Source organism: Mustela nivalis (genome assembly GCF_964662115.1).
Source record: "Mustela nivalis genome assembly, chromosome: 4".
In the NCBI taxonomy this organism is placed as follows: Eukaryota; Metazoa; Chordata; class Mammalia; order Carnivora; family Mustelidae; genus Mustela; species Mustela nivalis.
This window is the reverse complement of record NC_139023.1, coordinates 65,618,661-65,635,323: the sequence shown is the minus strand read 5'-3', so window position 1 is coordinate 65,635,323 and position 16,663 is coordinate 65,618,661. Positions and strand designations below refer to the sequence as shown.

The 16,663-nt window shown below is 60.5% G+C and overlaps 1 protein-coding gene across 7 annotated transcripts in view; it reads left to right on the top strand.

Moving 5' to 3' along the window:
• The window catches only part of RGS12 (regulator of G protein signaling 12), a 104,618-nt gene extending 89,149 nt beyond the window's left edge, over window positions 1-15,469 (top strand). For 4 of the 7 annotated variants that reach the window (XM_082728732.1, XM_082728731.1, XM_082728730.1 and 1 more), the window contains 8 exons: window positions 452-646; window positions 996-1,069; window positions 1,555-1,681; window positions 3,471-3,567; window positions 5,083-5,153; window positions 5,548-5,701; window positions 6,981-7,463; window positions 14,980-15,469. In XM_082728732.1, coding sequence (XP_082584858.1) covers window positions 452-646; window positions 996-1,069; window positions 1,555-1,681; window positions 3,471-3,567; window positions 5,083-5,153; window positions 5,548-5,701; window positions 6,981-7,463; window positions 14,980-15,206 — 1,428 coding nt within the window. In that variant the 3' untranslated portion in view covers window positions 15,207-15,469. Of the gene's footprint in view, window positions 1-451; window positions 647-995; window positions 1,070-1,554; window positions 1,682-3,470; window positions 3,568-5,082; window positions 5,154-5,547; window positions 5,702-6,980; window positions 8,786-14,979 lie in introns of those variants that run through there. The other 3 variants (XM_082728733.1, XM_082728734.1, XR_014311168.1) reach the window with 2 other exon arrangements.
• The last annotated feature ends 1,194 nt before the right edge of the window (window positions 15,470-16,663 follow it).

Here is a 16,663-nt window from a genome sequence, read left to right as displayed (position 1 = left end):
GGGTCCATGCCCTGCCCATCAGGGGCCCTTGCATCAGAGTGTGGGTCCTGGTGCTGAGACAGAGTGCTAAGTAGTGATGCCCTGCGCCTCTGACTTAGTCAGTGAATGATGCAGACGGTCCCAAAACCCTCTGCCTGTGCAGCGATCCAGGGCCCTGCCTCCCCCTGCCCACCCACCCCTACCCTGTGGCTGTGTCCCCCGCTGGGCCCTTGGTGAACCTGGGCCACATCCTCACCCAGGCAGAGGTGTAGAGTATCCTCTGGGTGGAAGGAGCACCAGAGGCCTCAGCCTGGCCCTGGCACTGGCAGGGTGGGCCCTCTGCCAGCAGCTAAAGGAGGATCGTGGCCCATGCCCGCCCCGCCCCACCCCACCCTGCCCACACCGGCTGGCTGGAGCCCTTCTCCGGGCGCCCTGCACACCTGCCCATAACACTTGTCTCCCGGCTCCCTAGTCGGAGGCCTGCAGGACCTCCGGGCCAGAGCGGGACAAGGCCGCCAAGCACTGCTGTATCCAGCTCCCAGATGGGACGTCCTGCGTGGTGGCTGTCAAGGCAGGGCTGTCCATCAAAGAGGTCCTGGCTGGGCTCTGCGAGCGACACGGCATCAATGGGGCTGCTGTGGACCTCTTCCTGGTGGGCGGGGACAAGGTAGGGGGCTGCGTGGACCCTCAGGGCCCTTCTCCTGGGGGATGCTGCCCAGAGGCGGGGGAGAACAGTGGGTCTATTTGTTTCGTCCACTAAATCTGCCCAGTCCCCTGAGGCTGTGGCTGGGTGAGGCCCTTTGGCTGATGGCTCTGCCGCCGCAGCCTAGCCGCCTTGCCCGGAGCCCTTGGCATGTTAGCCTTCTCTTGTCTACACGAGGCCTCCATGGGGTGGCTGGTTTAGAAGCTGCGGTTTTCCCACGCCACTGTACCTCCCCGTGCAGTCTGGGAGCAGGTCAAGGGCACTGCTTGCCCCCACTCTGACCTGGTTTCTGTTCTCTCCATGCATCGCAAAGCCTCTGGTGCTGCATCAAGACAGTAGCATCTTGGAGTCTCGAGACCTGCGGCTAGAGAAGCGCACTTTGTTTCGGTACGAAAATGCCCCAGCTGTGTCCTGAGGGCTCCAGGGCCATGCAGCTGTGTCTGGGGACATCCCCGTGAGCCCTGCATGCTGGGCTGGGAAAGGAAGGCTGGTGTCCCCTTCATGAGCAGGATGGTGGGTTGACAGCGGCTGCATGCAACCCCCAGGGACCCATGGGGTCAAGGGGCCACTTTCCATCCTGTGTCACAGCTGCTGTGGGGCCACACTCAGGGGTACGTGGGCAGGACGGTAGAGTGCTGGCCATCCACCCGTGGGGGTGGGCATCTTTGCCGGCTATGACACCCAACTGGAAACTTTCTAGAAGCCCCACCCCTGTCCCTGTGGCTTCCTTCTTCTGCCAAAGATGCTCCACAGACGCAACCTGGCGCCGACCCGGGGACCCCATGGAGCTGCCACGCTGTGGTGCCCTCCGGGAGGAGCAACTCAGTATGCATGTGCAACAGCTCTGTTCGTGTGTCTCCCCCTCCACCCAGGCTCGATCTGGTTCCAATTAATCGGTCCGTGGGGCTCAAGGCCAAGCCCACCAAGCCCGTCACAGAAGTGCTGCGGCCTGTGGTGGCCAAGTATGGCCTGCACCTGAACGAGCTGGTGGCCAGGCTGGTGAGTGACCCAGGGGCCCGAAGCTGTGCTCCCTGTGCGGACAGGCCTATGGGACCTCGATGTTTCACGGACAGGGTTAAGCCAGAGCAAGGGCCACGAGGCCCTGGTGGGAAGGTGTCCCAGTAAGTGGAGGTCCTTGTGGCTTGTTTGTCCCTGTTCACTCCCAGTGGACTCTGGGTGATCATGGAGGTGTGGCTTTGATCCAGGGACTCCAAAAAGAGAAACACACCCCTAGAGATCCCTGGAGTCCCCCTCCCATTTGCAGGTGTGCTCCGCTGGCTGAGTGCTGGGGGCACTGATGCATCCTGCGTGCGAGTGGCTGCCAGACTTCTGCTGGCAGCCTCATGGGAGCGCTCTCCTTGACATGGCCCAAGTCCCGTCTGCACCTCTAGATTGAAAACCTTGTCATTTCAAGAAGGGCCCCTGGGGTATGAATAAGGTGAGTGGGTGGGAGCAGACCGTGCTTTGGGACAAAGACACCAGTGTGAACCTGGGCAGAGTACCCTGTCCCTGTGAGCAGAGGGTGTTTGCAGGAGATGTCCTGGGACCTGAGACCTGGCCTATGCTGAAAGCCCTGTGTTCTGCTGCGAAACGTGGCGATTAACGACAGTGTTCGTCCTGCATTTCTTCAGAGATAAACTTTATCAGAGCTATGATTTCAAGTACTTCTAGGATTTTTTTTTTTTTTTTTTTTTGAGAGAGAGTACAGGTGCGGGGGGCGTGAGAGAGAGAGAGAGAGAGAGAGAGAGAGAGAATCTTCAGCAGACTCCCACACAGGGCCCAATCCCATGACCTGAGATCATGACCTGAGCCGAAATTAAGAGTGGGATGCTTGGACTGAGCCACACAGGTGCCCCACCAGTATTTTAGGATTTTAATTTCGCACAGACACCCTGAGGGTAACCAGAAGCCCCTTCCCCAGCTTAGCAGGGAGGCCCACTGGCCAAGGCCAGGCTGTGCTGGTCAGGGAGGGGCATGGCTGAGGCATCCTGCTTTTACTCTGTTGTGATTCTTAGCTAGTGCTCCACCCCTCGGGTCTCAGTCTTCCTCTCTGTAAACTGGGGTGAGTCTTAGGAGCACACCCCTGGGCTTGTTCCTGGATGAGCTGTGTTCTGGCTGCTGAGACCATCACCTGAAAGAGTGGGTCCGCTGCCTTGGGGCTCTGGCCACAGAGAATTCGTGGCAGATGTGGCTTCTTTGGTGAATGGTGCCTACCTACGTCGGGAAGGTGGAAAGCAGGGCAGCCCTGTGGGCTGGCGCTCCATTTCCTCATGGGCGGTGTCGGGAGCTGGAGGTCACTCCCCAGTAGGACATCAGTCACTTTTAGCGTTCTCTCGACTAACGGAACTCAGGGACCCGAACTCCAAGTTCAGGGTCTTTTGTCTGTGTAGTTGGCCAGGGGGAGGGGGCATTCCGCTTTCATCTCTCACCCTCTGGCTGTGTCTGAGGGGCCAGGGACTGGTTTACAGTGAGCAGACTCATTGCAGCTCAAAGCTTGGCCCTGTACTGAGAGGTCTGCAGTGTTCCCAAGGCTTCCTTCCCCCCGGGTCTCAGATCCTTGTCCCTGTGGGCCAGCCGATACTCAGAAGCTGGGTGGCCAGCCCTGGGGAGGTCCCACGCGTGTTGGCTGGGCACCTGTGGAGTGCCCTCTAAGGCAGCCCTCCGAGGTGACAGGATCTGGGGTCCCCTGGTGTGTGACTCCATCATACCTGGGATGGTCTTCCTGTGAGCAGCTATTTCAGAGAGTTCCGACCAGGGTGAGTGACTCAATGCTCCCTCTCTGCCCTAGAGTGGAGAGAAGGAGCCCCTGGACCTTGGCGCCCCCATATCAAGTCTGGACGGGCAGCGGGTCATCTTGGAGGAGAAGGAGCCCTCCAGAGGAAAAGGTAAGCAAGGCCCCGAGGCTTCCCCTTGTCCCCCTAGCCTGCTAGGGTCCCCTTTGTGCACCTCCTGGAAGCCCCCAGTGCTGCTATCTGGGTGGTCTCATTTAGGGTCTTATGGGGCCTCATGATCCCCTAGCCAGGCATCTGAGGGGCCCAGCCCACCCCAGTCCAGGCCCGTCTGTGGGCCGGAGGCAGGGGGACCAGGAGCACGAGGGCCTTGCTGGGGATCAGCTCACCTGCTGATGAGCAGGGTGTGTCCTCTTGGCTATAAGAAGGGGCAACAGTCCTGCTCCACACCCCCACCCCCCGCCACAGGATTGTGCTAAGGTTCCAGTGCTCGCTGTGTCCAGGGCCTTAGCCAGAGACTGCTGCCTCTTGGTGCTTTGCATGAGGGACACAGGCCCAGCAGAGATGAGGTGGAGGGCTAGCGCCGTCCACGCCCCCGTTGCTGCTCGTGTGCAGGGAATTAGGAGGTTTATGGAGCCCTTTCCCTCCTGCTAACTCTGCTGCGAAAGGCCTGACCTGGGGATCCTGGAGTACCTGGGCCGGTGCCCGACCTTGGGGCCAGCAATCAGTCCCCCATGCTTTGCCCTGATGCTCCTCCTCAGAACGTCCAGCCCCCTTCAAGGCAGAGAGCAATAGGCAGCATGCCTCCTGGAGAGGGCTTTCTGGAACCGCCTACTGAGAACCCGAGCAAGGAGATACTCTGCAAGGAGCTGCCAGGGGCCACTGGGGCAGCTTCTTCCCTTTCCTGGGCTTCCACCCAGTGAGGGCTGGCTCTGCTCTGCAGTGTAGCTGGGCGCACTTATCTCTGTCCCCTTGGAGGCCCTCCATGCTCCTGCTCCTCTCCCGCCTCACTGCAGAGAGGAGACACCTTCCTGGGCCCACCCTTGGTTCTAGAGAATGCTGTGCTCATTCTGGGGCCTGGTACCTGGCCCTTGTCGGGTGAGCTGCCGAGCAGGACGGGGCCCTCCCTCAGGGTCTGGCAAGGTCAGACCTTCTGGTCTGCCTGTGCACAGGGGAAGGTGATGGGGGTGCTGCAGGCAGGAGCACTAACATTAGAGCTCCAGGCCAGAGGAGTGGTCTTTGTCCCTCTGGTGCCAGCAGAGGCCAGCCCACCGTCCTGATGTGGGGGCAACAGCCGTGTTTGAAAACATCATCAGCGTGAGACTCTTCTGCTTTCTAAAAAATGTTCATACAGTACCTGAAATGAGCTTTCCTTTCACCACGCCTCCCCTCGACTGCAGGGGACCGCCGTGCCTCCCACGTGTCTTCAGACGAGGCGCATCTCCTACCCCAGATACGACAGGGGGAGAGGATGGTCTTTGTTCCTTAGTCCTGCACCTAGGGGTTTGGCCTGTGTGTGCATATTTGATACGGGATGTTTCATACTTGGGCCTTCTTTACAGCTTCTCTACAGCTCAAAAGCAATAGAAATAGAATTACATTTGAACATTCAGGAGAATTTGCAATTTGTGGAAATCATAAGGCATGTTTCATTGTGTTCGGTATCCACAGAAAAACAGAAAAGTACACCAACCAGACAGAATACAGCTGTAAATTCCAGTTCCAGAAATCACTCGGCTACGGTAATTCCCCCCAGCCTTCATCTGCACGGGTCCCTTGCTGGTGGGTGGTGCAGCTCCGGGGCAGGCCGAGCCCCTCACGCTCCTCCATTGGCCTCCCGTTGTGCCCATTGGCCATGTGCTCGGGGGCCGGCCCTGCACCCCTGTTCCCCATCTGGTGCCCGGCTTCCCCTAACCGTGGGCTGGCTGTTCCTCTGCATTGAGGGAGGGGGATGCCTCACACTCACACTCTTGTTCTTGTGACTTTTATAGCTGTGATTGGTTTTCCTGCAAGGCACGTAAAGTGTGTGTCCCTGTGGCCTATATTTCGGGGGGTGCTTTTTGTCTCTAACTGTTGGATTGTGTGTTGTCATGTGTCCAACGTGTAAGCAGAACTCTGACTTTCCTTCTAATGCAGGGAGAGGAGAGAACACTAGGCAAGTCTAATTCTATTAAAATAAAAGGAGAAAATGGAAAAAATGCTAGGGATCCCCGGCTTTCAAAGAGAGAAGAATCTATTGCAAAGATTGGGAAAAAAAAATATCAGAAAATTAATTTGGACGAAGCAGAGGGTATGTGTGCTTTCTACAACTTCCGCGTTTTCTAGTGAATTGCAATGTCAGTTTCCTAGGGCCGTTGTTAGGAGCTCCTCTGAGCCATTAACATCAGAAGGATGCCTTCCCCATCCCAGTGAGCGTGCCCTCGTCCCGGGTCAGTCTGTGGCTGCTGTACACTCTTCCCGGTTGTCAGACTGAGAATTGGGTCCTTAAGGGACAGGGAGTGCCCTCGAGGGGGGCAGCAAGTGGTTCCCAAGGGTCTGTGTGCGGCTTCCTCTTCCCCAGCTCCTGCAAGGCCTTGGTAGTGTCAAGAGTCACTAGCATGGGGGGAGGGGTTGCCAGGTAGAAGGCGGAGGCCAAGAGGGCCCTGGACTTGCTGGCCAGATGCTCTGCCCTCCCTGGGCCTGCAGAGGAGAGGGAGGGTGGCCTCAGAGACCCAAGGAGAGGTGATCACTTATGGAAACTTCTTTTTCTTCTGAAAGCTTCTAATGGCAGAATCAAAACTAACAACTGTTACTGGGACCTGCATTGCGATCCAGGGAGCAGTCCCTAGGCTGGGGGGCCCACAGTTAGCTCTCTGTGAAAGCCAACCCAAGCCATTCACCACCCTCTTGGCTATCACCAGCCACCAAGGAGGCAAAAGTAAGACACAAGCCTGCTCCCGGCTGAGAGCTACTAAGATTTGAGATTTTAAAGTCCTTGTCATTTTTCAAAATTAAGAATGTCCTTTAAATGCTAGAGAAAGTTCAGCTTAGACTCCTTCTCCTTTGAATAGTGACCCCCCAGTTACAGCTGGCAGACAGCCCAGGTAAGGGGACAGGAGCTCAGGGGAGCCATCGAGGAGGCTGGAGGCAGAGGTGGGAGAGAGAGTGGGGGCCCCTCTTCGGAGACCATGGGCTTCGCTCGTGCCTCAGGTGGCCTCCCTGTCAGCATCACGAGGGAGCCAGGACATGGGTAAAGGGCTTCCCCCAGGTACTTAGAGACCCTGGGCTGGAGTCTGGGTGCTGAACACACCTCTTGAGCCGTCCTCAGACAGCCAGGTCTGCTTGGGGGTTTCAGTCTGTTCAAGTCTGGACTTGACCCCACTGAGTTCTCGGCCGGGGCCTTTCCTGCAGCTCTGGGGGCAGAGAGGGTGCGAGACGGAGGTGCCTGGCTGGCCCGAGCCTACACTTTCCAGGGCCATGGGACAGCCCACAATGCGAGCTTCCTAGAAGGTGAACTTTTTGTGGTTGTGATACAGGCCTGGGTGTGGAACTCTCTAAAGCTTGATCTATGCGGGGCTTTTTTCCACTAGAGTTTTTTGAGCTCATTTCCAAAGCTCAGAGCAACAGAGCCGACGACCAGCGTGGGCTGCTGAGGAAGGAGGACCTGGTGCTACCTGAGTTCCTGCGCTTACCTCCCGGCCCCGTGGAGCGGACCCTGCCCTCACCCACCGCCGCCAAGAGCTTCGGCAAGAGAAGCTTGACCAGCAATGGCAAGGACAAGACTCCCTGGCCCTCCGCCACGAGCCCCACCACAAGCCCCGCCACAAGCCCTGCCACAAGCCCCACGACGAGCCCCACGACGAGCCCCAGCTCGGCTGGCAGTCTGCCATTCAGTGCTCCCCAGACCCCCTCACCCCACTCCCAGGAAGCTGAGGCTGGGGGCGTCCAGACCATGGAGGGCGAGCACGTGGCTGACCTGACGCTCACAGGGGAGGGGGACATCAGCAGCCCCAACAGCACTTTACTGCCGCCCACCCCCACCCCGCGGGACTCGGCTGGACCTCCGAGACCAGGTACCTCCGAGTTTGACCCCCCTGCACACCTTTGACTCTCTGCTCCTCCACTATCCACCTGGTGTTTCCACTCTGTTTCCAGTAAAAACAGAAACAGCTATGGTAAGTCCCCTCTGCCTAGAACCCTCTCTCCAACGAGGTTCCAACAGGACCTTTGCTGTCCTGCTTGCTGGGGGCCACCTCTGCCTTTTCCAAGAGGAGCGCCTCTGCGTGTGGCCAGCACGGGTCACTGAGGGGCTCAGGGTGAGTGTGCCAGGCCCCGGCGATGCTCTGGGACAGGACGTGCGTGTGGGCTGTGTCCGTGCCTGGACAGACAGCAGCACTCACCTGCCAGCCCCTCCCTTGCTCCTGCATCCAGGACCACCTCCCAGCAAGGCCCAGGGAGTTTCTGAAAATGTATGTGCTATTCTTGAAATCTGGATAGCTAGTATTTTTTGTGTTGTAGTCTCAAGACTGAAAAAAAAAAAATAGCATTTGTCTTGAGCAAACCCGGAAAGCCCCGTGTGATTTGGTGAGGAGAGCACATGCTCTCTGACCCCGGGTCGTCCGTGGAGAGGGCTGCACACTCCTGCCTGACCCCAGCAGACCACAGGGGGGTCTGGCCCCATGTGGGCCGGGCTGTGGCTCAGTTCCCAGGGTGTCACAGGAAGTCCCTGGGGGCTCCCTGGCCCGGAATAGGCTTAGACGTTTCTCCAGACGGATGCGCGGATTCGTGGGTGTGGAACCGAGCGGTCCGGCCGCCCGAGAGCTACAGATGCCCAGGCTCGAAGCGGGGATCCCGGCCTTCCAGGAGCAGTTCTGTCCTGCTCCGATCCCCAACGTGTGTGCCTGTGTCCCCACCCCCACCCCCGTGCCCCCATCTCTGGGCTGTGGACACTTTGCCGGAGCCGCTGGTGGCTGTCCTTTCTCCTTTCTGTGCTTGGTGATGCGCGGACCCTGGCACCACTCTTGTGGTCTGCCGTCGGGGGACACCAGTGCCTCCCTTGGCTCGGCCTGGCCCAGGATGCCGATGGTAGTCTAGTGTGCCTCAGGACCAGGGGCCAGGGAAGCACTGTCGCGGTGTGTTCTGTACATAAGTCCACGTCTGGGCACTCTGGGGACATAAGCCACGTGGGCAGGGCCTCTGGGCGCCTTCCCGCTGAGACTGCGCACGGACACCGAACCGGGAGGAGCTGTGGTCCTGCCACGCGCCGCACTCTTGCACGCCTGCCTGCGGCCGACTTTCCTTTCTGCTCTCATTTGTAGATACCTGTGTGCAGGTTCCCCCGTGTTCCATGTCTGTGTTCTTCCGAGAGTAATAAACTCTGGATCTTGTCATTGGACTGGTTGAAAGCGCTCTTCTTTCTCTTTTGAAAATTCCTTCCTACTTTCCGTGGGTTTGCCTTAGTGTAGTGGCTTTTAAAGATCCTGAGCCCTGCACTCATAGGCATCCCTGAGTGTCTCACACACACCCATGGACATGGACATGCAACGGGGAGCAGTTTGGGGGGCCGTTTGCACGACCCTGGGAGCAGGAATGGGGAGATACAGCACCGCACTTGGGCCACGTGGGGGCCTAATGGGTAGGGCCTCCTCTCCCCGAGCGCGCTGATGGCCCCCATCCATGGTCAGGTGCCCCCTGTCTCTCTCTGCCGCCCTGTCCAGGGGAGGAGAGTCTGGGCATTGGGTGGTGGTTAGGCTGCATGACTGAGCTCAGTGGCCAGTTGCTCCTGACCTGGATCCTGCGGGGCTGGTCGGCCGCAGGTACCAGGGTGTCTGGCCCCCACTGTTCACCCCCGGGGGCTATCCGCACACAGAGTGACCACCAGCATGGGATGTGCAGCCACCCTGCGCTTGTCCCTCAGGGTGACTCAACGGCCATGTGCTGGCATCTCTGACCCATCGGGGTGGAGGGCAGTGGCTCCTGTGTTCCCCATACTGTGGCTGGCTCCTCCTGGCTGGACCAGTCCCACGGCCAGCACATGCACCCCAGCCCCCTGGCTCACAGCGGTCCCAAGACAGAGGGACTCTGGCCATGGGCCGGGGAGTGGGTGGGCCCAGAGGAGTTAGACAAGGTCCAGCACCCACCTGTATCTTCTGGAGCTGACAAACCCATCTGCTGGGAAGGGGCTTGGTCTTGAGCTCCCTCCTGCGCAACCAGCTCGGGCCCAGCTTGGCGAGGGCCAGCAGCCTGGAGGCCTCGGACTTAGGCTCCTCATGGGCTCTCTGTGTGGAAGAACCACTGGCCCCCAAGCCTTGTGTCCGGTACTTCCACGTTGCAACAAAAGGGAGGCGACCCTGAGATTCCAATGTCGAGTGGGGGAAGAGCATCGGTCACAGCCATGGGAGGCACTGAGCACCGAATTGTATTTCTCACAGTTTAGAAGGCAGGTCTCAGCACAGCGATTCTCACCGGTTCTTGCAGGTGCTGGGAAATATTTCTTAGCGACACAGTGGTCACCATGGATCAGTTCAGGGTGAAGAATGCAGTGTGTTGATGGCCTGGGGCCCCCGGGCTCCACAGCTCATGGCCACATACGGGCCAGACAGCTAGTTGGGCAGCTGCCAACAACGGGCCCCCAGATGATAGGGTGTCCTCCTGAGGATCATGGCACCCGCCCTGGTCCATGTCCCTGGTGCCCACGTACTAAGAGGCTGTCAGTGCCCTGTGTGGCCAGAGGACAGAGGAATTGGGCAAGATGAGTGGCCCAAGAAGCTTGTCCAGTGCAGAGGGCCCCATCCATAGTTAGGCTCCCCCAAGAAATGAGCCCTGTGGTTGCTTTGATCTTGATTCCCAGCTGCTTTCTTCATTGTTATCTATAGGACTTCTAGAGAATTTGGGGGCACCCTCTGGCATTTCCAGTCCTGGGAAGGAGCCCCAGGGAGGTGCATGTCCTCGGGTCCAGCAGGACCAGAGACCGATGCCGAGGGTGTGGCCCACACTCAGGGTGGTGCTGGTCTCTCCCCACTAGGTGAGAAGACACCCGTGTCCACGCACTCAGAGAGCAGCTGGGAATGACATCCTGGCGGCACATGCTCCCAAAGGAGCAGGCATCTCTGTTGAGCTATTTGGCCAGGGTGTCTGGGCAGCTGAGGAGCCGCCTTCAGTGTGGACCGGTGGCCCTAGCAGCCCCTGCCTTAGCCAACCCCAACGGTCAGATGGTGTCTGACCCAAGACTGAGGTTCACTCCTGAGTAAAGGGCCAGTGGCCAGGAAGCCGAGGGTACAGGGCCTAACCATGTGGGATTTGGGAGCAGTCTTTGCAAGGAGACATCCAGACCTTCCCCAAAGGTCTGGGTTTGGAGAAATCTCACTTCAGCTGGCCCTCTGTCTGAGCAACAGGGGGCCCCATGCCCCACCCCTCCCCAGGCAGGCGTGGGAAGAGCCCAGCTTCCCTCACTGCTGTCTGGCCATACCGGGTGTTAGGGGAATGGGTCAGGGACCTAGCTGAGCCCCTCCTAGCCTTTTTAGGAGACAAGGCCCCTGGGAACCCCAGCAGCCAGCTGCTCTTAATAACTGGGGGGCCCCTCAGTGACCACGTGGGCACAGCTACACCCCTCCCAGGAAGGGGTGCCTGCACAGCCTTTCTGGCCCGGGGTCTGTGGGTGCCCAGACACAGAGGTTGCTGCTCCTTGGCTGGGGCGGAAGCTATCTCCACTTGGAGACCTTGTCTAGTGGGCAGTGTCCAGGGTCCCCAAAGGCACACCCAGTTCCCAGACTGGTGGCTTTCCAGAACCCACTGCTTACTTCCTCACAGCTACCTGTAGCTCTTGGGTCTCCTCACATATGGCCCACCCAGCAGGGGTTGTGGGGGCCTAATAATGTAGTTTCCATGGGAACGGAACTGGAGAGTTAACCAGAGGCCACGGCCTTGATCTTGGCAGTGAAGGTAGCCAGACCACATGTCCTTGGTGTGGCTGCTGTCCCGGGAGCCTCTCTACACCTGGCTTCTCAGTGGTCAGCCCCCCTCCCCCATGCCAGCCACAGCCTTGGTGTCACCCCCGCTCAGCCCAGATGACGTGGCCGCCCGGTCTTACTGTGGCCGTGTCCATGACAGTAGCCCCAGGGAGGCCTCCAGGGAACGTCATGCAGGTGTCCCCAGCCCTGGGCCCCACCTCCTGTTCCCATGTCCTTCCCCACATTTGCAGCAGTCCTCTCTCCAGCAGAGGTCCGGCCCGTCCATCTGGGGGACTGAGGGATCTCCACACTGAGCACCCCTGCCGTCTGGGGGCAGACAGCCATGCCCTCCCCAGTACAAACCATGGCACGCACAGGGGTGGCTGGCTTCCTCGGGGACACGTCGGCGTGCTAGGGGCCTGCCGCCAACCTCAGGACTGAAAGGTGTTGAAGGGCATCCCTGGCTGGGGTCTTGCCAGAAACCCCCTTTCCAGCAGAGCATGTTCTAGCGTTCCGGCCCTGCTCTGGCTGGAATGGACCCTTAGCAGATCTTCTCTGGCTAGATGCCTGGCTGGAAGCCTCCACAGGCTTCCAGGCAGCTAACGGTACGGGCCCAGCCCCCTCCACAGCCCCCCAGCACTGACTAGGACAACTCCACTCTCCCGGCGGCAAGAGTCAACAGCCCTGGGTCTCTTGCTGCACAGCCATGCTCCATGCCCTGCCATCCCTGTCTTGGTCTGCTCTCCCCGGCTTCGGGTCTGAGTGGGAACCCCAGGCTCACATGGTCCACAGTGTGACCTACACCCCTTCCCCCGCCATCCCCTGCCGGGGTTCCTGCCTGCTGCCCCTCCCTCAGGCCGCCAGCTCCATGCCTGCACCCCTGTGGCCCTGACACTGCCCCGCCCCCGCACCCCCTTCCCTGCGTGCTGCCATTTCCCTGGCTCGGAGTTGGTGCTCAGTACAGATATACTGAATGAAGGATTTGCTGAATGAGGAGCTTTAATCCAGCAACCCCTCCCCTGCCATGTCCAGACAGAGTTCAGTGGGCCTGGGGCACCAAGTGGAGGGGTCCCTTGTGCATTTCATGGGCTGGAACCTGGGCTTTTGTTGGGGCTGTCCCTGCTCTTTCCCATGGGGACCCGGTCAGCCTCTGTGAAAGTGGGCAGAATGGGGTCCCCAGGGCCAACAAGGTCTTGGGAGGGCCTGGAAGGGCCAGTCCCCCCACTGTTTTCCAATTCAGCAGTGCCCGCCTCTCTGTGTGCTGTGAAAGCAGCTCAGGGGCATCTGAGAGGCTTCACAGAGAGGATATCAGGATGACTGGGGGAGCACATGGGACCCAGCCTCACAGATAATGCCCTGCACCAGGGGCTGAAGTCACGGCAAAGCCCCAGGAGGCTGGGGCGTGTTTCTCTGGGTTAGGAAGGGCTGTGGGACAGGCAGCAGGAGTTGGCTCCTGAAGGAGAGCTTCGCCCCTGGACCAGGCCCCACCAGTGTAGCCCTGTACCATGCTGTCCCCGAGAGCAGGGTTCTGTTCTGTGTCACCTTCTCCCAACATGGTGGTGGCCAGAGTGGAGCTGGCAGTCAGCACAGAGAATGCTTATGGACAAAGGAAGGGGTGGCCTGGGGACGGATGGACCACAGACAGCTGGTGAGGGGCTCCGGAGTACGGTTCTGCCCCGGGATGGCCAGGGCACAGGGTCTGCAGTGGCCCCGGAAAAGGAAGGGTCAGTGAAGCCGCCTGAGTGGGGAGGAGACAAAGGTCTCCTATCTGGGTGGGTGAGGGACCCGGGACAGAGGCTGGCTGTCCCTGGAGAGCAACCAGCTGGGGAGCACTGATGAGAGCTCTGGGAAGCTGGGTGGGAACAGTGCTGGGGCAGGCCCTGGCCTGGGGTTGGTGACACATGCCTGTTGCATGGGGCTGGGCCCCGCCACTGAGTCACAGGCCTGGGGCTGCCACTTACTCGGGAGAGCGAGTCTGAGCAGAGCAGGCAGGAAGGGCCCAGACTGTAGCCACCCTCCCTGTGACGCTCACATCTTTGGCCCCTGGACTGACCTACTGCCCTGTCCCCAGAAGCCGTCATTCCTCCCCATCCCACTGAGCTGCCTGGGGGTCGGGGGGGGGGGTGGTGGGGAGTGCCATGGCTAAGGCCAGATGGCTCCCTGCAGCTCTGTCTTCCCGGAGCAACGTCTGGGCAGAGAGAAGGCTGGGCTCCTGAGCCCAGGTGGGGTCACATGCTATTTAAGGGGGCTGAACCCTGCCTCTCTGCTTGTCCCAAGTCCCAGGCAAAGGCCAGCCCCACCCCATCGTGTCTGGGCCCCACAGCCTGGCATTTGGGGTTACGGGGACCCTGTGACAACGGGGTGTGGTGGAGCCCAGCCAGACCTAGCAGAGTGGCTGTTGAACATCTAGAGGTCCATGCTTTTTGCCCTCTCAGACCCCTGGAGGGCAGCCTCTTCAGAACTGTGATGACCCCGCTGGCCAGGTGCCCGATGCTGACATGCAGGGAGGCCCAGGTGAACGGCCCTCCTGCTGCCCCCTTGACTTGCTACTGAGAGTTTGGGCTGGACGCCATCGGAGAGCATACCCGCCTCTGCCTGCAGGCTCGGACTTGCCCCAGGGAGGCCACATGGAGGTGCCTCCAGAGGCGTGGGGAGTGGTGGGGTCAGGGGACTTTCGGGGCCACAGAGCAGCTGGGGAGCCCAGACTCCTGCCCTCTGTGGTCCTCCCTGCTTATGCTTCTATGCCTGGGTACCAGGAAGGGAGCCATCTTCCCCTCCACCAGCAAGGCTGGGGAAACTGAGGCCCAGGGACAGGTGGTCAGTGGGCAGGACCCGGGGTCCCTGGGGGCTGTGCTCCTCCAGCCTGTCCTCTATGGGCTCAGAGCTCTCCCTGCCCCCCAGGGGCCCTTGAGGGTCCTCGGCCCCAGGATCACCAAGGACATGGCTACAGACAGGACAGAGCTCATGCTCAGCCTTGGTCTGACTGGGGCACCAGAGTCCTGCCTGTGGAACCCGCCCTGGAGTGAGCGAGGTAGCTCAGGAGGGGGGCTGAGGCTGACGGTGAGGCCAAGCCTACCTCGAGCTGGTTCCTGGAGACTCCATCCGGAAGACATATTTCTGCCCTCTGGAAGCCCTGTTTGGAGACAGGACAGGGCAGTGACCCGCCCCAGGGTCTAGAAGCTTCCGAGGCAGTTTCAGGCAGCCTGGGGCTCCAGGTCAGGGGGTCAGAGGAGTAAAGGGAGGGGAGCTTGGAGCTGGATGGCCTGTGAGGGGGCAGGCAGCAGGGTGCTTGACCAACAGTGCGTGTGATGGAAGGGATGGCGTCGAGGGGCACAACAGGGAGGAGAGGCAGGGAAAGACTCAGAGTTTGTGAAGGTGAAGATATGGCCCCAAGGCAACCATCAGGAGGACAAGTAGGTGGCCAGGACGGGAGGGCTCAGGTGGCGGTGGGGCCATGAGGGTCTGGGGGCTCGCTGAACAGGAGCTGCAGGTGGGTGCCCTGAAAACAGCTGGGTCGAGGGGCAGCCAAGGTCACAGATGACCCGTGTCTGTGTGATGGGGTGGGGCTCAGTCTCCTGTTGGGGGAGCTCGCCCAGGGCAGGGCAGACGGGTGACAGTCTCTCTCTTCTCCTTGTGACAGGAGGCGGGGCCAGAGGCAGCCAGGGCCTCCCGGTCAACACCATCATCGACGTGGACCGCGTTGCGGGCCTGGCCCCCGGGCTGGGCGGCAGTGTCCCCGGGGTACGGGTGTGCCCCCAGAGGTCACGGACCAGTGGGGCCCTGACATCAGACCTCCCTAGCCTGAGTCCCTTCCCAGGTGCTCCTGCCAAGCCCAAGGCCAGCCCACATCACGCGACCTTCGTCTAAGGCTGCCTGACACCATGCCTCAGCAGCTGTCCCCCCGCCCCCACATCAGCACCACCCCAGCTAGACACGCGTGGACTCCCATGATCTGAGGAGACCACCCCAAGCCCTCCTGAGAGCCTTGAAGGGGCCTCCTTGGCCACCCTGCCTTCGGGAGCCAAACCAGGAGGTGCAGGGTGGCCTGGCCTCGGACACTCGCTCCCTCAGATCCTGTCCTCTCCTGCCCCTCAGCCTCCAGCCTTTCCTCAATAAATCAACTTTGGGGACCCAAAAGTCCAAGTGTGAGCCTCGTACTGGGTGCTGGGGTCGCAGGCCTGCCCACAGGGAGTGTCTCAGGAGAGGGATAGAGGTGGTGACAACTCCCGGTGTTGAGGTCAAGGCTGGGTGGAGAGTGGAACCAGCCTGACGGTGCTGGAGGCCGCGGCGGCTCACATGGGTCACAAGTCAGTGCAGGGCCCCGGGGGGTGGGGGCCGGGGAATGCCAGAGGGGGCAGGGCTCTGCCTAGAGACCCACAAGTCACGCCATGCCCTATGCTCCCCTGCCTGGGCTCTGGGGGCCCCAAGCCTGCTCTTGGCCTAATCTAGAGGGTCTGTCTGTCCGTCTGTCCGTCCGTCCATGGAGGGGGCCCTCACTGAGGTCCTGGGTGGTGTCAGGCTCCAGAGAGCAGCTGGAGCCTGGTCAGGAGGGCCTGTGGCCGGCCAGGTGGGGGCAGGACCGCTGGGGACTGTGGGCTGAGACAGCTCCAGTCACCCACCCAGGTCGCCCTAGTGGAACCCCCACATGGAGCAGCTGAGTGCTGAGGGACCCGCACCCTTCCCTCCACGGAGTTGCCGGAAGGGCCCAACCTGCGAATGTCTGGCCAGGCCAGGGAGGTTCTGAATCTTCTAGGGAGCAGGGCTGTGGAAGGGGCCGTGGGAGGTGTCAGAAGGAAGGGGGACCATCCCCCAATGTGCCAAGCTCTCGCTGTGTCCCCACAGGCACCACGCTCTCCCCCGATGCTCCTGCCCCTGCCCCATCCCCGCACCCAATGTACTCCCCCGTCTGACACTCCTGCCCCCCACCATCCCCACACCCACCGTGCTCCCCTGCCTGACACTCCTGCCCCCATCCCTGAACCCACCACCCACCCAACTGGATGCCCCTCTCCACCTTCCTCCTCTTGCATGGATGGCAGAACGGCGGCCCAGAGAGCATGGTTTGGGGGTGCACAGTGATGCCAGGCTGATCCCTTGAGGAAAGGGCAGGTAGCCCCTGCCCTGGCCCCTGTGGGCCGCTGAGCTGACTCATGGGGAACCTGTGCTCAGAAATGGCAGAGGAGGTTCCTCTAGCAGCTGTGCCTGTGGCACACGCATTGTAGGGCCCATGGGGTGGGGCAATGTCCGCATCCCAGGTCCCAGATGGAGAGAGCAAGGTGCATGCAGACCTGGGCAGGACCCCAAGCCAGGTCTCTGTGGCCCTT